General features: G+C 55.6%; 2 protein-coding genes across 13 annotated transcripts; one reads left to right on the top strand and one right to left on the bottom strand.

Annotated features, from left to right (window-relative positions):
* Positions 1-35: 35 nt before the first annotated feature.
* LOC105495541 (FXYD domain containing ion transport regulator 1) lies at positions 36-4,313 on the bottom strand. Of its 4 annotated transcripts, none has more exons than XM_011765228.3 (8): positions 4,187-4,313; positions 2,937-3,001; positions 2,439-2,471; positions 1,872-1,946; positions 1,493-1,529; positions 547-596; positions 310-361; positions 36-160 (listed from the first exon to the last, which is right to left on the bottom strand). In XM_011765228.3, exons 2-7 carry the CDS (start codon positions 2,995-2,997, stop codon positions 339-341), a joined length of 279 nt encoding a protein of 92 aa, XP_011763530.1. In that variant the 5' UTR covers positions 2,998-3,001; positions 4,187-4,313; the 3' UTR covers positions 36-160; positions 310-338. The 4 variants fall into 4 exon arrangements, with proteins under 4 accessions (XP_011763530.1, XP_011763532.1, XP_011763531.1 ...); XM_011765230.2 differs by lacking the exon at positions 4,187-4,313 and adding an exon at positions 3,849-3,953; XM_011765229.2 differs by lacking the exon at positions 4,187-4,313 and adding an exon at positions 3,305-3,440.
* Positions 354-19,150, top strand: LOC105495540 (leucine rich repeat LGI family member 4). 9 transcript variants are annotated; one of them, XM_071086301.1, is made up of 11 exons: positions 354-798; positions 6,426-6,809; positions 7,249-7,507; positions 9,063-9,134; positions 9,403-9,474; positions 11,115-11,186; positions 11,297-11,368; positions 11,503-11,768; positions 16,732-16,896; positions 16,973-17,478; positions 18,285-19,150. In XM_071086301.1, exons 3-11 carry the CDS (start codon positions 7,350-7,352, stop codon positions 18,597-18,599), a joined length of 1,698 nt encoding a protein of 565 aa, XP_070942402.1. In that variant the 5' UTR covers positions 354-798; positions 6,426-6,809; positions 7,249-7,349; the 3' UTR covers positions 18,600-19,150. The 9 variants fall into 9 exon arrangements, with proteins under 9 accessions (XP_070942402.1, XP_070942400.1, XP_070942403.1 ...); XM_071086299.1 differs by having other exon boundaries at positions 7,042-7,507; XM_071086302.1 differs by lacking the exon at positions 7,249-7,507 and adding an exon at positions 8,593-8,656 and having other exon boundaries at positions 355-798; positions 11,297-11,366; positions 11,654-11,768.
* Positions 19,151-19,633: the final 483 nt, after the last annotated feature.

Raw genomic sequence — 19,633 nt, 5'->3', positions numbered from 1 at the left:
GAGGGACCGAGACCGACGAAGTGCTGTCGAGAGGAACGCACGTTTTATTGGAAGTCTGGGCGGCAGGGGGAGTCTGCCGGGGCAGGGCTGGGGAAGGGGCGGCGGAGGGGGCGGTGGGCGCGCAGGTGGAGCGTGGGAGACGTCAGGTGCCAGGGGAGTCCTGTGGGGTGAAAAGGGTGAGTGAAAGGGCGAGGGGGGAAGTCCAGCACCACCCCTCGCCGCCCTCCAACCCTGGCACTTGGCCTCTTCCCTCTCCCGCCTTTCCTTCCTCCCTCCTTCCCTCCCACCGCCGTGTCAGAGCTGCGGCACCTGGCCGGATTCCATCGCGCCAGGTGTTTCTACCGCCTGCGGGTGGACAGACCTGGGGGGAACACGGAGATCGGGGGTCATCAGGAGGGGCATCCCCAGCTCCTGGGCAGGCGGGGCAACTCCCCGCCCTCTGCTTTCAGATCCAGCCCCTCCCTCTACGCAGCCGGGGAGGACCAGGAAAAGGGGTCCTTGGAACCAGCCCTCTCCCCAAAATACCCGCAGTCTCCCCAGACTCACGGCGGATGGAGCTGCGGAAAGTTCCCTCCTCTTCATCCGGTTCCCCAGTCCTGGGAAGACAGAGGCAGAGGGACTTCGGGATGGAAAGGGGGAGAGGCTGCCCTTCTAGGAACCCCCAGTACAAGCCTCCTTTCCCAGACTGGTGTAACGAGGCCCAGATATGGACGAAGAACAGGCTCGGGGTCCGCCAGAAATAAGAAGCACCCAGGAGCAGCTTAAGTGCTTTGCAGGGGGCTTCCAAGCCGGTTAACAGTGAGTACCTCCGCGGATTTGGGGGCAGGGATGTGAAGTTGGTAAGGGAGGGATAGTCAAGGGGACTTGGCAGACTGTCATGAGATGGCCTGGGTTGGAAACCCAGAACCCCCCATCTTCCACTTGAGTGATCTTGAACAAAGTGACTTTACCTCCCTGTGTCTCAGTTTCTTTATCTGTAAAATGGGCTTAATAACAGCACCTCCCTCCCAGAGGAAGAGAAACCGTATCTGACACGTGGTACACACCCAATAAATATTAGCTACTGCTTATGATAATATCTATAATTGTTCTAACATATTCACACATTGTCCATGCTTTAACATTTTATTTGAAGAGGAATCAAAGAGCTAGGAACAGGACTCTAAGCTAAACTGGGCCGCGTGTGAGATGATCTCATTTCACCGCCGTTCTTTCTTTCCTGCACTTTGTGTTATCACGCTTTGTGATTTTTCTATCTGTGGGGCTGTTGGAACCCACGGCCACCGCCTCCACTAGGCTGGGAGCTCGGCCAGGAAGGGCGGTAGGTTTTTTCCTCGCTTGGTCCCAGGGCCTGGCTTGGGCCGTGGTACATAGGTGCTTAATACATAGTCGCTGATGGGGATCGGGCTGCGGGTCAGGCGGACTCCCCGCCTCACCTGCGGCGCACTCCAGAGCAGGAGCGGGCGAAGGAGGGCGGGGAGGGGCGTCTTACCTCTGCTGCTGGTTGAACTTGCACCGGCATCTTCTGCCTGTGGGCGTGGAGAAGTAGGAGAGGCTGAGGCTCCCCACCGGCGGACGCCAAGCGGCGCTGTAGCTCCAGCTCACCCTCGCGAGGGGCGGGACTTGGGGGACGGGGCGGGGCTAGAAGCGAGACCGTAGGCCGGGGAGCCAAGGCAGGGTAGGCGGGGCAAGGCCTGGGAGGGGTTGGGGCGGGGCGAGGCGGGGCCAGGGCGAAGGGGACAAGGGGGCGGGTCCGGGGAGCTGCGGGGAGCTGCGGGGCCAGGGAGAGGCGGGGCCAGGGAGAGGCGGGGCCAGGGAGAGGCGGGGCCAGGGAGAGGCGGGGGTAGAGGGCGGGGGCTAGGGGCACTCACTGAGCACAATGAGGATGCCCAGGATGAAGAGGATCCCGGCGATGATGAGGCCTCCGATCCGCAGGGACTGGTAGTCTGTGAGCAGCAGAGCAGGGAAGGTGAGGGCAGGGAGGAGAGGAGGGAGAATAGGAGAGGGGTAAATTGGGGAGGAGGGAACAGGGAGAAAGGACCAGCAGGGAGAAGCGGGGAAATAAGATTAAGGGGGAGCAGATATGGGAGGACGAAAGTGGGGGACCAGGGAGAGGAGAGAGGTATATAGGAAAGGGAGGGAGGGGGCAGGGAGGAGGGGGACGGGGGAGAGAAGATGGGAAAAAGCAGAGGATGGGCCACGAGATGCTGAGAGAGACCCAGGCAAGAGAAAGAGAACCAGAGAGGTATCACATAGACAGTGACACAGAGAGACACAGACAGGGAAAGACGCAGACAGGTGGAATCAGAAAGGAAGGACAAAATAGAGGGAAGGAGAATGACAGAGATTTCATATTGGGACTCTGGAGGAGGGTGAATCAAAGGACCAGCAAAGCCAGGATCTCCCCCAAAACTCTCAGAATTAGACCCCCCACTCACCATAAGTGAACGGGTCTTGCTCCTTTGGACTTTCTGGAAAGAGAGAAATCAGGGGTTGAATGCTTCCTGGGGTCCTGGACAGGGAGGGGCATAAGGAGACCACTGGGGGCTCTGCCTTGCTGGGCTGAGATTCTGAGGGTGTCTAGGCAGGCTGCCCACCCTCTCTGGGTCCCAGCTGCCCCCCTGCACTGTCCCAGATGGGGCAGGGGGCACCTAACTGCCCCAGCTCCCTGATTCATGGCAGGCTGCCTGTGACCCAGTTATCCCACCAGGGATTCAGCCCCATCCCACCCCACCTTTGCCTGATCCGGGGCTTCCTCTCCCTTCCCCCAAATGCCAGCCTGTGACTGGACCCCACGTGGAGACCCTCAAACTTCTTGGTACCCCAGCCGACTCAGTCTAGGTTGCGGTCTCCAACTTGGTTCTTTCTTGGGGTTTCAGTCCCCGCCGCCACCCCTGGGGCTGAGGTGGGTAGCGGGCAGCCTCCCCTGCACTCACCTGCCTTGGCCATGGTGATGAGACTCACACAGAAAACCAAGATGTGGCCAAGAGACGCCATTGTCCTGGGGGGGACACAACAGGTTAGGCAGTGTGTGCCCTTGCTCTCCCACATAGGGCTTGAACCCAAGGGATTAAGTCAGAGATAGTCTGGGGACTGAATCACCGAAGCATTCATCCTCTAGCTTGGTGGCTCCGAGAAACAAGGGTATCCCCAGCTTCGTGGGGACACAGTGTCACCAAAACAACCTTCACGATGGGTTCACACAACAACACAATGTAGCAGGGACAGGCGTGAGACACACAGTCCCTGGGGGCCTCCCTCAGGCCTCCACCTCCCACAGCAGGCCCCCGATCCCCAGACCTACCCTGGCAGGGCAGAGGAGGCGCTGCCTCACACAAACACGGAGCAGGAGACAGCGGGGCACGCCCAAGTCCCACCTGCCTACACGCCCAGCCTCACTGTGCCCCGCGAAATCCCAGCTCCCTGCCCTCTCCGCCTGCCGGCTCCCAGCCTGACCCCGGGTATAAATATCTCCCACTTCACCCTGGAGGAATTCGGCTCGCTCAGGCCACCATGGCAACAGCCTGCCTTCCCCCACTCGGGGGGTCACGCACAGCCCTGCCCGGGTGAGGCCCAGCTGCCACATCGCCACAGGCTGCCCCTGTGGGAAAGGCCACCCTGTCTCCTCCCTGGGCAGCAACGAGGAAAGGAAAAGACAGCCCTTCTGCCTGCCTCTGGGTGACATCTTTCACAATCGGATGTCAGGCAAGTGACATGAGGCCCAGGCCAGTGGGCCTGAGAGAGAGAAGACACTGCTGGGGCAGGGATGCGCGCGCGCGCGCGCACACACACACACACACACATACACACATACACACACTGGGGCCGGAATGGACATGAACAACAACCTCTCCCCAAACTTCTGGTTGGAGCAGGACGTGGGGTGTAAACACCGTCAGGCATCCAGTACTCCTCCTCTGGGCCTCCGGTGCCCCCACACAGTGACGCAACCAGCCCTACACATGTGTGTGTCCGAATTCCACACCCTGCCAGGGTGCACACGCACCAGCAGGGCAGGGCGGAGTCGCCCACATCCCACCCTGCAGAACCCACTGCCCCAACCACACTCCCTCCCTCTTAGGTTGGCCTGCCTGGGAAGCCTCGGGCTGGCCACTACTGCTCCCAAAATAGGCGGCCCAGCCAGACCAGGGGTGAGGCCTGGAGGGAAGGAGTGGGGGACGCTCACCCCAATCGGGCTGTCCCCTGCTGAAAGAAGGCCCCCAAACGTCCTGCTGTGCCCCGGGGGCTGAGCACTTTGGACCCCCTGGCCCAGAGCTGGACGCGCCGCCCCCAACAGGCTCCCCTCCCAGCCCCACCCCACCCTTGCCCTCCCCAACCAGCAGCTGTAACTGGAGCTGGGGCTGGAGGGGGGCCAGGGGGCGGCCCCCAGCCCAGACCGCCCTGGCCCGCTAGGTTAACTCTCTCAGTTCAGATGGAGGAGCAACAGGCAGCCAGCAGGCAGGCTGGAGAGGCCAGGAGGACTGTGGAGGACAGAGTTGTGAACACACACACACACACACACACACACGCCTCCAAGAGCTTCTGGGCTGAGGCGGCTGGCCCCTGGGAATTGGGCCCAGCCAGGGCCTAAGGTCACCCAGCCTGACTGCCCAAGAGCCCACTGACTCCCGATCCCAGTGCTCCATGGGGTCCTTAACAGGGCCGTTTTAGAGGATGGGAGGGAGGTGTGTGTGTGTGTGCGCGCGCGCGCATGTGCATGCAGTATCTGTTGCAGTGAGATCCCCAGAAATGCTACACACACATACACACACACATGCACACACACACACAGGGAATCCCAAAGACCCAGATATACAGGTACAAAACCAGACAAAACCACGTATGTATGTACATCCATAGAGGCAGGCACACAGAATGACACACTGATAGAGAAACCCAAAGACTTGGACACACAGCCAACACCTCTTATGCCAGTCACAAAATACCAAAACAAGCACATTTATGTCTACACAGACCCATGCACCCTCGTGTAGATGGATGACCCCACAGAGACACAGTCAAAAACATAGCCACACCACCATCCACACTCACAAACTGGCCACAAAAATGCATGTTTCTGTGAAGACCCACCCACAAATGGCCATACAGAAACATACAAGTATATGCACACCACACATAAATGCATTCAAAGATGCATGGCCAAACATGGCCGGGTACGGTGGCTCACACCTGTACTCCCAGCACCTTGGGAGGCCAAGGTGGGAGGATCACTTGAGGCCAGGAGTTCAACACCAGCCTGGCCAACCTGGTGAAACCTCATCTCTACTAAAAAAATTAAAATTAGCCGGGCATGGTGGCACATGCCTGTAATCATGGCTACTCTGGAGGCTGAGGCAGGAGAGTCACTTGAGCCCGGGAGGCAGAGGTTGCAGTGAGCTGAGATCACTCTAGCCTGGGTGACAGCACGAGACTCTGTCTCAAAAACAAAAACAAAACGAAACAAAACCAAAGGTACAGACATGCTGCCAGCACTCCTACACAGTCCCAAAGATAGGAAGGCCAACAAGCTTGTGTACACACAGACAGATTTCTATGGGCACAGATACACAAGCAGAAACACCATTGAGGACAACCCACCACTCTCACACATACCCACAAAAGCAGAAACACATACACTGGTTCACACCCTATGCTTGGGCAAACAGGCACATGGCTGGCCACGGTGACAGACACACAGGTTGACACACTTGCATGTTCACACATTCCAAAACCACAGATCTGTATTTAACCCCACGCTTTCCTTCCCCTGAGCTCTTGTCGGGGACAACACACCTGGCGTCCCCATGGGCAGGCCAGGTTTATAGGTCCTGGTGATGGGGAAACCTGGAATCAGGCCTGGGTACTGCACTCCTGGTTGTGTGAACTTGAGCAGCTCTGTGCCTCATTTTCACATGCTCCGAAATGGAAAAATCACTAAGATCACATGTATAATCCTGGACAGTGCTCAGAGGTCTCTGAACTTGACATTGTCTTATCATTAACTTCATTTTTTGTTTGTTTGAGACCTGGTCTTGCTCTGTCAACCAGGTTGAAGTGCAATGGCACGATCATAGCTCACTGTAGCCTCAAACTCATGGGCTCAAGTTATTCTCCCACCTCAGCTTCCTGAGTAGCTGGGACTACAGGCGTGCGACACCATGCCTGGCTAATTTTTTAATTTTTTGTACGGTCGGGTTTTCACTATGTTGCCCACTATGTTGTCTTGAACTCCTGGCCTCAAGCGATCCTCCCACTTCAGCCTGCCAACGTGTGGGATTATAGACATGAGCCACTGTGCTTGGCCCATTATTATTGTCCTTGTCATCCTCCTCCTTGTGAACTGAACCGCTGGGCTGGGCACTCTATGAGAGTGGGTTCCAATCCCTCTGTGTCCCTGGCACTCAACTCTCCAACTTCACTTTCAGGGACTTAGTTTATCATACCTGAGAGTCAGCAGAGGAAACCAACAGCTGAAGGGCATGGCTCAAACCACAAGCTGCTGGGGTCTGCTCCTCTAGGACTTGGATCCGGAGCCCACCCCCAAGCCTGCCGACCACTGAGGGATGCCCACCTTGTGCTGAACCCCAAAAGAATGAGTTGCCTCCATCACCTGAGTCCTCTCCACAACTGGGAAGTGGGTGCCACGATTGTCCCCATTTTACAGATGGGAAAACTGAGGCCACACAGGACTGGGCCTGCAACCCAGATCTGCATGACCTCCAAGCTGTTAAGCCCCCTTATCCTCCAACGAGGCTTCTGGGTGTGGGCGTCAGAGTCGAGAGAGCCTGCATGCATTCCGCAATCACAGGGTGAGTCTCGGCCTCAGGTGATGAGGTGGTACAGCCTAGGGGTTAGGTTTAGAGCTGAACAGAGCCAGGAAACTAATCACATAACTGCCCTGTGCCTTAGTTTCCCCATCTGTAAAGCAAGGATAGCAGTACTGCCCATCTCACAGGGTGGCTGTGAAGGCTGAGTGAGTATAAACATTACTACTATTTCATGTTAGCTAACAAGTGTCACTTACTTATTTTTCTTATTTAGTGGACAGAATCTATCCAAATGACTGAAAGCTTAGTCCAGATTAAAACAACCAATTATCCATCTATCCATGAACTCTCATCTCCAAAGAAAGAATGCAAAATAACCTGGAGCAGCCCTGGGGCTGGATGCCTGGGTTTGAATCCTGGCTGTGCCCTCAGCTGGGTAACGTGGAGTTCAGGTTCCCTGACCTGTCTCCACTTCCTCCAGCTGTAAAGTGGTGGTGATAACAGCACCAACTTCAGAGGGCTTTGGCAAGATCAGAATGAGTTAATAGATGAGCTTTTAGGACAAGGCCAAGCTCAGAGTAGATGCTGAAGAAGGGGTGGCATCATCATCGTCATCATCATCATCTTCACCATCATCATCTTCTTCACCATCATCATCTTCATCATCGTCATCATCATCATCTTCTTCACCATCATCATCATCTTCATCATCATTGTCATCATCATCATTATGTCCTCGGGTTGGTGCCACCCCCCAGTGGGTGTTGGGCACTCCAGGGTTAATTTCAGAGTAGGGGAGGGAGGCCGTGGGCTTGGGGCAGGGCAGAGGTCCTGCCGAGTGTGACCACCAGAGGGAGCAGCTGGACCTGAACTGGCCCCACTGACAGCGCCCAATGCACTCTCCTGGAGCCAGGGGAGGGGGCTGTCAGAGAGTGGCCAGGAAGGGATGTCCCCAGCCCCCAGGGGCCTCTCCTCCCACCCCGCTCCAGTCTGCAGAGCCATCCGGTCCCCACCCTGGTGACATCGTCCTCCTGCTCCCGCAATAGGGTTGAGTGGGGAATCTGGGGTGGGGGCTGGCGTGAGTGGTGGGACGGCTCCAGCCCTTGGTGGCCCCTCCCCCTCCTGTGGGGCTGCCCAGTCCCTTCCCCAAGGCCGACCTTCTCATGGCCTCTGACCCCCTCCTCCTTCCCACCCTACTCTGCCGGGTGCATCGGGTGTCCAGTGAACCCCTTTCCCAAACCTTCAGGGAGAAGGGACGTGGGAGGAGGCAAAGAAACTACAGGCAGGGAGCTGGAAGGGGGGGGAAGGAGACAAGAAATCAAGACTCCAGGCAGCGGGACGCACACACTCACATACGCTCACACACATAGAGGCCAACAGACAGACAGCTACCTAAAGCCTGAAAGACTGACAGCAACACAGAAAAAGAGACACACACAGAAAGAGAGACAAAGACAGAAATAGAAACAGACTAACACGCAGAGTCAGAAATACAGAGACAGAAAGACAGGGAGAAAGAGAAACAGAAAATTAGACACCAAAGAGATACGAACAGGGAGGAAGGCCGACTGAAGGAAAGACGGAGAAGAGGAGAGAGAAGCCAGGGCCAAGCGTGCCAGCAGGCGGATGGAGGGCGGCCTGGTGGAGGAGGAGACATAGTGGCCCAGGCTGAGCTGGGTGGGCCGGGAGAAGCGGGTGCCTCAGCGCGGGGGTGGGGGCATGGGAGGGGCAGGCATTCTGCTGCTGCTGCTGGCTGGGGCGGGGGTGGTGGTGGCCTGGAGGCCCCCAAAGGGAAAGTGTCCCTTGCGCTGTTCCTGCTCCAAAGACAGCGCCCTGTGTGAGGGATCCCCGGACCTGCCTGTCAGCTTCTCTCCAAACCTGCTGTCACTGTGAGTGTCCAGCCCTCTGCACACCCAAAGGTGGGGATGGAAGTCCTGGGACCCCAGAGGTCAGGATGTGGTGCTGAGTCCCCAGGAAAACAAGGGCCCATCAGGATCTCAGGAGATGGGCAGCAAAGGCTGTCGGGATGCCATGAAGAGGAGTGCTGGCATCTGGGAGGGAGCAGAGGGAAACCCCAGAGGGCAGGAACAGCATTTGGGGCCCAGGAAGAGGGTTGAGTGCTGTCAGGGTCCTTGTCAAGCCAAGAGGGCAAATGCCTGCCTCCTCTGGCATGCAGGGGAGACACACCCAGGGTCAGGGTGGCACGCTGGGGTCTCCTGGATGGCAGAAGGCTCTGGTTTGGGACTGGAGCATTGCTGTGGTGTCCCCCTCACCTACCACTGCCCACATCCCCAGCTCATTCGTCAGGACTGGAGTCACGCAGCTGAAAGCCGGCAGCTTCCTGAGAATTCCGTCTCTGCACCTGCTGTGAGTGGGGCCTGGCTGGGCCGACAACCAGCGCAAGGGAGTGGGCGGTCATGCACATGTGTGGGAATGAATGCTCACACAGATGTTAGGTGGGCGTTCATGCACGTGTGTGGGGGGGTGTGCACACGTGCGTGCAAAAGCATTTGTGTCCATGCACATACTCACACCTGCGTGCCCATGCCTGTGTGGGCTGAGGGTGGAGGCCAGGGTTAAAATGTCAGATGGAGCCCGCAACTCCGGGAAAATTTTTTTCTTGCCCCCTTGCCAGCCTCTTCACCTCCAACTCTTTCTCCGTGATTGAGGACGATGCGTTTGCGGGCCTGTCCCACCTGCAGTACCTGTGAGTGAGGCCAGGGGATGGAGGCAGGTGGGCCTGGGAGAAGGAGGGACCCTTCTGTGGCTCCCAGAGTAGGGGGAGATGGGAGCTGTGGCCCTGAGGAGAAGGTGTTTGGACATCATGGTGGGATGATGTTGATAAAAATGGTGAACCCAGTGGTGGTGATGATTTGGGTGATACTGACAAAGTTCTCAGGGCTGGTGTTAATGTTGCTTATCAGTGTTGATTATCACCTCATTTCTCTGCTTCAAGATCTACAAAGAGCCCAGTTAACCAGAGCCTGGTTCTGGCTCTACCTGACTCATGGGAGCCCAGGGAGGGTGTAAAGAAGTCAGAGACAAGAGACGTTTCAAATGACCAGGAAATAACTCTGAATTAGGTAGTGGTGGTGATACTGTGGGATTGGGTAGTGGTGGTGATGGTGGCAGCGGTGGCAGTGACAGCATGACAGTGCTGGCGTTTATGTTGGTCATGGTGTTGATGATAATGGCAGTGGTGATGACCCTGTTGCTGCTGTTGACGTGGGGTTGGTGGCATTATTGATGATGATGGAGTGGGGATGATGTTGGTAAAAATGGTAGCCCCAGTGGTGATGATGCTCTGGATGAAATTGATGATGAAGTTCTTGGGGCTTGTGTCTGTGATCATTATCAATGTTGTGGGGTGGACCATTACAGTATTGGTGTTGACGTTGGTGATGGCTGTGGGTAGGATGTTGGCGTTGGTATGAAAGGCAATGTTGTTGGTACTGGGTTGGTGATGATGGTGAAGGTGTTGGTATTTATGGAAACGCTGGCAGCGGTAGTACCCGTGGTGGGCGAATGTGTGCGTCTTGGGTATAAGGGAGAGGTTGTTTGTGTTGGCAGTGTTGGTGGTGCTCATGCTGATGTGTGTGATAGTGCAGCATTGGAGATGAGGGTGGCAATCTTTTTGGTGTTGATCATGAAAGTTGTGCTGTTGGTGATGATTACCGGTGTTGTTGGTGTGGAGTTTGGTAATGATTATATGGGTGTTGGTGTTGATGGGAGTGGGTGGTGACGTTGTTATTGGTGACAATGATGCTAGTGTTGGTGATGACAGTGGCAAGGTATAATGTTGGGGATAGCAGCAGTTACTGGTCCTGGGTTTGATAATGGTAATACAGACATGGGTGTTGGGGATGCTGGCATTGGGTTGGTCATTACGGATGATGCTGGAGGTAATGTGGTGGTCTGGGTGCTAGCACTGGTGGTGGTGATGGTGGTGGCAGGGTATGGTGTTGGGGATAATGGCAGTTATTGGTCCTGGGATTGATGACGGTGATAAAGACATGGGTGTTGGGGATGCTGGCATTGGTGTTGATCATTCCTAATGATGCTGGAGGTGTTGGTGGTGATTTGGGTGTTAGCACTGGTGATGGTGATTGTGCTGGTGGCGGCAGGGCAATGTTCACAGTGAAACTGGCATTGACTATGGGGCCAGTTTCGTGGCTTCTAGAATTGACAGCTGGGACTTTGGCAAGGAGAGGTTTTTGAGAGGCTTTCCTTGGGATTGTCCATGGTATTGGAAGAGAATTCAGCACCTTCCAGTGGGCCTATGGCTTTTATGGGGTGCGTTCCCTGAAGCTCAGTGGGCCTCCCCGTGACCCCAGCTTCCCTCCACAGCTTCATCGAGGACAATGAGATTGGCTCCATCTCTAAGAATGCCCTCAGAGGACTTCGCTCGCTTACACACCTGTGCGTGCCTCCACTGCCCCAGCCCTCCATGAAAGGCACCCACACTCCACCCCCCAGGGGACACAGGGTATCCTCGTGGCTGCTGACGGTGCCTTCTCTTCCTCCACCAGAAGCCTGGCCAATAACCACCTGGAGGCCCTCCCCAGATTCCTGTTCCGAGGCCTGGAGACCCTTACTCACGTGTGAGGCTCATGGGGGCTGGGAATGTGGGGGTTGGGGAATGTTTGTGTCATAGGGGGCATCCATGCCCACTTCTGGTCGGCGTGCATGCATTTGGCTGCAGTTGTTCTTATGTATTTTTCTCACCACTATGGAGCCCCATCTCTGGGGACACTTGCCTGGGGTCGGGCAGGAGCACAGCCCCCAGGGTGTGGAAGCGGGGTCGCAGCCCCTCCCCGGCCTCTTGCCCCAGGGACCTCCGTGGGAACCCGTTCCAGTGTGACTGCCGCGTCCTCTGGCTCCTGCAGTGGATGCCCACCGTGAACGCCAGCGTGGGGACCGGCGCCTGTGCGGGCCCCGCCGCCCTGAGCCATATGCAGCTCCGCCACCTCGACCCCGAGACCTTCAAGTGCAGAGCCATAGGTGGGGGGCTTTCCTGATGGGGTGGGAGGCGGGGGATCTAGGGGAATGACTGCCAGGGCCAAGGGGCTTGCCTCACTCCCTGCCGTGCCTTTTCCCGGCGTGGGAAGACCCTGAGCAAGCAGCGCTGCCTTCCTGAGCCCCAGTCTTCTCATCTGTAAAGTGGGGGTAATAAACAGTGATATAGGAGTGCCGTGGGAATTCAGTGATACATCTTCACATGTTCGGCATTTGGCGCCAGGCCTGGGACAGGAGGTCCTTATAAACGTTCACCCTTGTTAACATAAAAGCAACCACTTTAAAAAGTCTTCGTTAGGAGCCAAGTATTGCGCTAAGAACTGCAGGTGCAATGTCACCTCATTTACATTGACTCGCCTTTTCTATAAATAGATTTTGTTGCCTTTTGGGATACTGGGTGGTGCAGAGAGCACAGAATGGTGAGGCCAGCCCTGGGTCTCACCCTCAAAGAGTTCAATGTCCAGAGGAACGCAGGCCCATACAGGACAGCCCAGGAACTATCTGGGCAGGATGGGGAGGCCTAGCCAGAGAGGTCACGGCAGGGATGGGGGAATCTGTGGGAGCTGAGGGAGCCCAGAGTCAGGGCCAGGGCCACACAGATCTAGGGGGACAGGAAGGGCTTCCTGAAGGAGTTTAAGCCTGAAGGGTCTTTACGCAGATGCTTTTCTTTTCTAAGAGTTGGGGTCTCATTCTCTCACCCAGGCTGGCATGCAATGGTGCCACCATAGCTCACTGCAGCCTCAAACTCCTGGGCTCAAGTGATCCTCCTGCCTCAGCCTGCCAAATAGCTGGGACTACAAGCATATGCTACTGTGCCTGGCTAATTTTGTTTAAAAAACTTTTTTATAGAGATAGGGTCATGCTACATTGCTCAGGCTAGTCTTGAACTTCTGGCTTCAAGTGATCTTCCCACCTTAGCCTCCCAAAGTGCTGAGATTACAAGCATGTGCCACCGCACCCAGCCACAGATGCTATGAATAAATAACAACAGCAATAATTATTATTATCTATAACGATATGAAGGGGCCTGCCCCTTCACACCTGTGGGTATTTCTCAAAGGTGGAGACCAGAGACTGAGAAAAGAAATAAGACACAGAGACAAAGTATAGAGGAAGAAAAGTGGGCCCAGGGGACTGGCGCTCAGCAAGTGAGGACCTGCACTGGCACTGGTCCCTGAGTTTCCTCAGTATTTATTGATCACTATCTCTACTCTCTCAGTGAGGGGGATGTGGCAGGACTAAGGGTAATGGTGCAGAGAGGGTCAGCAGGAAAACATGTGAGCAAAGGACTCTGTCATAAATAAGTTTAAGGAAAGGTGCTGTGCTTGGATGTGCACGTAGGCCAGATTTATTTTTAATTTTACACAAACATCTCAGTGCAATAAAGAGTAGCAGAGCAGTATTGCCGCCAGCATGTCTCACCTCCAGCCATAAGGCGGTTTCTCCTATCTCATAAATAGAATGTACAATCGGGTTTTACACCAGGACATTCCATTCCCAGGGACGAGCAGGAGACAGATGCCTTCCTTTTATCTCAGCTGCAAAGAGGACTTCCTCTTTCACTGATCCTCCTCAGCACAGACCCTTTACAGGTGTCGGGCTAGGGGACAGTCAGGTCTTTCCCTTCCCACGAGGCCATATCTTAGGCTGTCTCAGTGCGGGGAAACCTTGGACAATACCCAGGCTTTCTTGGCAGAGGTCCCTGTGGCCTTCTGCAGTGCATTGTGTCCCTGGGTAATGGAGAACGGAGAATGGTGATGACTTCTACCAAGCGTACTGCCTGCAAACACATTTTTAACAAAGCACATCTTGCATAGCCCTAAATTCATTAAACCTTGAGTCAATACAGCACATGTTTCTGTGAGCACAGGGTTGGGGCTAAGTTTACAGATTAACAGCATCTCAAAGCAGAAGAATTTTTCTTAGTACAAATCAAAATGGAGTTTCTTATGTCTTCCTTTTTCTACACACAGTAACAGTCTGATCTCTCTTCCTTTCCCCCACAATGACATACATGTATGATTATTATCAACGTATAATTATTATGATTCTAAGTGTAAGAAAGGCATGTTTTTGGTCTGTAGGACACATAGAAGAAGGGGATTTATTTGTTTATTTATTTATTTATTTATTTATTTATTTATTTATTTTTTTTTTTTTTGAGACGGAGTCTTGCTCTGTCACCCGGGCTGGAGTGCTGTGGCCGGATCTCAGCTCACTGCAAGCTCCGCCTTTTGGGTTCACGCCATTCTCCTGCCTCAGCCTCCTGAGTAGCTGGGACTACAGGCGCCTGCCACCTCGCCCGGCTAGTTTTTTGTATTTTTTAGTAGAGACGGGGTTTCACCAGGTTAGACAGGATGGTCTCGATCTCCTGACCTTGTGATCCGCCCATCTCGGCCTCCCAAAGTGCTAGGATTACAGGCTTGAGCCACCGCGCCCGGCCGAAGAAGGGGATTTAACTTAGGGAGTCCTTCTTCACTCAAATTATCCAACAAACATTCACTGAAGTCCACTCAGTGTCCAGCCCTGTGAGAGGTGATGGTCACTGTGGTTGGGGCCTCAGCCCTGGCCTCATGGGACTTACAGTCCTGGGAATTTGGGGAGACAGACATTTAACAAACACTGCACAAATAAATGTGTGCTATACATTGTGATAACTACAGGGAGTGATGACAGAATGAGGGTTCCTTTGGGAGTCAGAGAAGGCTTCTCTCAAGTGGGGATGTTAGGTCTGGATGTGGCTAAGTGAGGAACAGAGGGAAGGGCTCTTCAGAGAGAGGGAACAGCCTGGCCAGTGGCCCTGAGGCAGCATAGAGCGTGCCCTGTTTGAAGATCGAAAGAAGGCAGGTGTGGCTCGGGGTAGTGAGTGGAGGGACAACTATGGATTTTGGAAGCCACAGAGAGGAGAGTAGACTTTATTCTGGGCTATGGGAAGAATGGAAAGTTTTTTTGTGTGTGTTTGTTTATTTGAAACAGGGTCTCACTCTGTCACCCAGGATGGAGTGCAGTGGTACCATCACGGCTCACTGAGGCCTCAACCTTCCCAGGCTCAGATAATCCTCCTGCCTCAGCTTCCTTGGTAGCTGGGGCTACAGGTGCGCCACCACCATGCCCTGCTAATTTTTTGTATTTTTTTTGCAGAGATGGGGTTTTCACTATGTCGTCCAGGCTGCTCTTGAACTCCTGGGCTCTACTGATCCATCTGCCTTGGCTTCCCAAAGTGTGGGGATTACAGGCGTGAGCCACCACTCTCGGCTGAGAGTTTTGAGCAAGAGGTGATTTGACAGCCATTTAAAAAAGATTTGTCTGGGCCGGTTGCAGTGGCTCATGCCTGTAATCCCAGCACTTTGGGAGGCCAAGGTGGGTGGATCACGAGGTCAGGGGTTTGAGACCAGCCTGACCAACATGGTGAAACCCCGTCTCTACTAAAAATACAAAAACTAGCCGGGTGTGGTGGCAGTCACCTGTAATCCCAGCTACTCAGGAGGTTGAGGCAGGAGAATTGCTTGAACCTGGGAGGCGGAGGTTGCAGTGAGCCGAGATCGCAACACTGCACTCCAGCCTGGGCGACAGAGCGAGACTTCATCTCAAAAAAAAAAAAAAAAAAATTTGCCCTTTAGGTGGACATTGTATGTAGTTTGGTTCATTGCTTCAACGCTGGCACCTGGAAACAGGGCCTGGCACACAAAGTGAAATATTACAGCCTGGAGTCAACTGCCCAGCTCCCCCACTAACAAGCAGAGCAGCCTTGGTGCCCCAGTGACCATGAAAGCCAACCCGTTGTCACAAACTCTCAAAATACCATGAATTAAGGACAGAGGGATCTGGAGTGAGCTGTCCAGGTGCGTGGGGCAGCCCCTGGGCATCGTCCTTGCTTTCATGCTGGAAACCAGGTTGTGGCACACCCACATGGTGGGAAAGGAGACCAAGTTGGGACAAGCTCTTTCCAGGTGTGGTGGCTCATTACACTCATCACATCTGCCCTTGTTCCATTGGTCACTCGGTCTCAAAACAGCCACATCTAACTTTCAGGGAGGGCAGTGAATGGGGGTCCCGGGATAATGCAGCCTCTAGCTGGGCGGCCTAGTGACCAATTCCAATCCTCTCTCCTGGAAGGTGGGAGGGATGGGTTTTGTTGGATAACTGGCTGCCTGTGCCATTTAGCCTTCGTTTTCTCATCTGCGAAGGGGAGATCATAACAGAATGTACCTCATAGGGATGTTGTGAAGTTAAATGAATTAATCGAGATGCTTTTTCTAAGGGATTATTTGGTGATGCCACACAGCTTAGAAAATAAGGCTTATGGGCCGGGCACAGTGGCTCACGCCTGTAATCCCAGCACGTCAGGAGTTCGAGTCAACCCTGGCCAACACGGTGAAACCCCGTCTCTACTAATAATACAAAAATTAGCTGGGCATGGCGGCGGGTGCCTGTAATTCCAGCTATTTGGGAGGCTGAGGAAGTAGAATTGTTTGAACCCAGGAGGTGGATGTAGCTCATGCCTGTAATCCCATCACTTTGGGAGGTCAAGGCAGGAGGATCTCTTGAACCCAGGAATTCCAGACCAGCCTGGGCAACATAGCAAGACGTCATCTCTGCAAAAAATTAAAAAATTAGCCAGGCATGGTAGCACACACCTGTAGTCTCAGCAGCTCAAGAGGCTGAGGCAGGAGGATCGCTTGAGCCTGGAAGGTGGAGGCTGCACTGAGCTATGATTGTGCCACTGCACTCCAGCCTGGGAGACACAGTGGGACTCTGTCTCAAAACAAAACAAAATCCCCACCCCCCCACAAACCAAACAAACATCTACAGATCAAGATTCCAGTTCTATGTCCCTATGAGGGGAGTACATGAATGGCCCCCATTTCAGAGATGTAGGCAAACTGAGGCTCAGCAATGAGGACCCTGGGTGCCCTGGGGCCTGCCTGACTCTGTCCTCCATCCGCAGAGCTGTCCTGGTTCCAGACGGTGGGGGAGTCGGCCCTGAGCGTAGAGCCCTTCTCCTATGAAGGCGAGCCTCACATTGTGCTGGCACAGCCCTTCGCCGGCCGCTGCCTGATCCTCTCCTGGGACTACAGCCTGCAGCGCTTTCGGCCCGAGGAAGAGCTACCCGGTGAGCCCCTCCCCGTCCTTCTGCCTGTCCAGCATCCTGCCTGGCCGGCCTGACCTGCCGCCCCACCTCCCCACAGCGCCCTCCGTGGTGTCCTGCAAGCCACTGGTGCTGGGCCCGAGCCTCTTCGTGCTGGCCGCCCGCCTGTGGGGGGGCTCACAGCTGTGGGCCCGGCCCAGTCCCGGCCTGCGCCTGGCCCCAACGCAGACCCTGGCCCCGCGGCGGCTGCTGCGGCCCAATGACGCCGAGCTCCTGTGGCTGGAAGGGCAGCCCTGCTTCGTGGTGGCCGACGCCTCCAAGGCAGGCAGCACCACGCTGCTGTGCCGCGACGGGCCCGGCTTTTACCCGCACCAGAGTCTGCACGCCTGGCACAGGGACACGGACGCTGAGGCCCTGGAACTGGATGGCCGGCCCCATCTGCTGCTGGCCTCGGCTTCCCAGCGGCCCGTGCTCTTCCACTGGACCGGTGGCCGCTTCGAGAGACGCACAGACATCCCTGAGGCCGAGGATGTCTATGCCACACGCCACTTCCAGGCTGGTGGGGACGTGTTCCTGTGCCTCACACGCTACATTGGGGACTCCATGGTGAGGCTGGGCCTGGGGGCGGGGGATGCACAGCCAGGCCTGATGCTACAGCTGACTCTTATTGAGGGCTGGCTTTTCAGCACCGACCCAATCTTGCATACTAAGCCTCTAAATTCTGACCTAGCCTCACATGCTGACCTTTGAACCAGGACCCCACCCCACATTGATGCCAAGACTCTGACCCCCTCAAGGCAGACTGACCCTAAACCACTCCCCAGTCCCCAACACTGACACTGGCCCCAACATCCTGATTCTACCCCCAGATGCTGGCTCTGTGACTCGGATGCATTCCACACTTCACCACAGCCACACCTGTCCCCACCCTGACACTGAGCCCCCAAGGCTGACGCTGGGGTTAAGCCCTGCCCACTCTGTTTCTGGAGTGAGGTGCAGGCAGGGGAGGGTTCTGAGCCTGGAAGGGCCCTGATCTGACTTAGGTGTTCACAAGGTCTCTGGGTGGGGAAGAGACTGGGGGAGCAGGGAGAGGAACCTAGAGACCAGGGAAGAGGTTACCAGGATGGTCCATTCGGGAGGGGATGGAGTTCGGCCAGAGGTGGTGGGAGAAATGTACAACTACAGTAGGTGAAACTGACAGAGTCTATGGCTGAGTGCTTCTGTGTGGGGTGTGAGGGCAAGAGAAGGGCTCAGAACAACTCCATGTGTGTGGCCGAACAGCTGGGTGGTGACCTTTAGGAAGATAAGAAAGCTATGGGAGTTTCGGGACCGACAAGCTTCAGCTTCCAAGCTCTTCCAGGGCCCCCAGAGACCCCCAGGACCCCAGGCCCTCACTGGCCACACCCCCACAGGTCATGCGCTGGGACGGCTCCATGTTTCGTCTGCTGCAGCAACTTCCCTCGCGCGGTGCCCACGTCTTCCAGCCACTGCTCATCGCCAGGGACCAGCTGGCCATCCTGGGCAGCGACTTTGCCTTCAGTCAGGTCCTCCGTCTTGAGCCTGACAAGGGGCTCCTGGAGCCGCTGCAGGAGCTGGGGCCCCCGGCCCTGGTGGCCCCCCGTGCCTTCGCCCACATCACTATGGCCGGCAGACGCTTCCTCTTTGCTGCTTGCTTTAAGGGGCCCACACAGATCTACCAGCATCACGAGATTGACCTCAGTGCCTGACACCACCAACAGGACTCTGGGCATGGCTGGGGCCCCGGGATGGCCCCTTGTCTGGCTCCTGGCCCCACTTGGGGTGATGGCCACCTGTGAGCTGCTGACCATGGGCCACGTTCATCAGCCATACGTCTAGGCCTTAAGCCCACTTCTTAAAGGATCTGCACCCATGGGGTGACATAGAGGGTCACAGCCTATTGGACCTCCCGAGCTGCCCTTCAGGTCTAAAGCAACATCTGGACATCTCGGCTGGGACAGATTCCCCATCAAAGGCAACCTGGGGGTGCAGGCTGGTGCACTGCATGGAGTCGAGGTGGACATCACCTGCAGAGCTCCATGAGGTCCGGAAGTCCCCTCTCAACCCGCTCCCACCCCCGCTAGTCCCTCTGAAAGCACTGAGGAGTCGATGGCATTCCTTTCCCATTCTAAACTCCATGCAGCCAATCGCTTTCCTGGAAAAGCACCAACCTCAAAGCCAACTCAGCGCTGGGCGGGTTCCCCTTTGCTGCTTGTGCGCATGCGTGCGGCCGCCAGGCGCGCTGTGCCTCTTGCGCCTCTTGCGCCTCTTGCGCGTGCGCGGGGCACAAGGAGGGACGGCGGGAGGTGTCGCGGGGAGCCCGGTGCCCTCCTGGATGGGCGATGGAGGCAAGGACAAGAAGAGTCCGAGCTCAATAAATGCGCTGTGCACCCTGCCCGCCCAGTGTTGTGGATGCTTGGGAGAGGATGTGCTGTGAACAGCACAGGGTGGGGATGGTGTCCCTGGAGCAGTGCTAAGAGCGGCCCAGGTCCCAGGGAGGCGTTTCCGCAGCTCATGGTCTCTGAGTGTGGGTTGGTGGTTATCGAGGGACTCAGGGGATGTTTGAGGGAGTAAACGGCATGATGAGGAGACAAGTCACGAGTTTATTGTGGGTCTCTATTTGGGTTCATGTCTCAGGACATTGGGGGAGATATTTTTGGGTGTTTTTAGTTTTAGGCATTTTGTGGGGTAGTTCACGGGAACATTTTGGATGCCTTAATAAGTACTGGGGAGGCTCAAGGGA

The sequence above is a fragment of the Macaca nemestrina genome, chromosome 20 (genome assembly GCF_043159975.1).
Source record: "Macaca nemestrina isolate mMacNem1 chromosome 20, mMacNem.hap1, whole genome shotgun sequence".
Taxonomy (NCBI): domain Eukaryota; kingdom Metazoa; phylum Chordata; class Mammalia; order Primates; family Cercopithecidae; genus Macaca; species Macaca nemestrina.
Note: the sequence above shows the minus strand (reverse complement) of the source record. Positions and strands in the feature narration are given on the sequence as shown.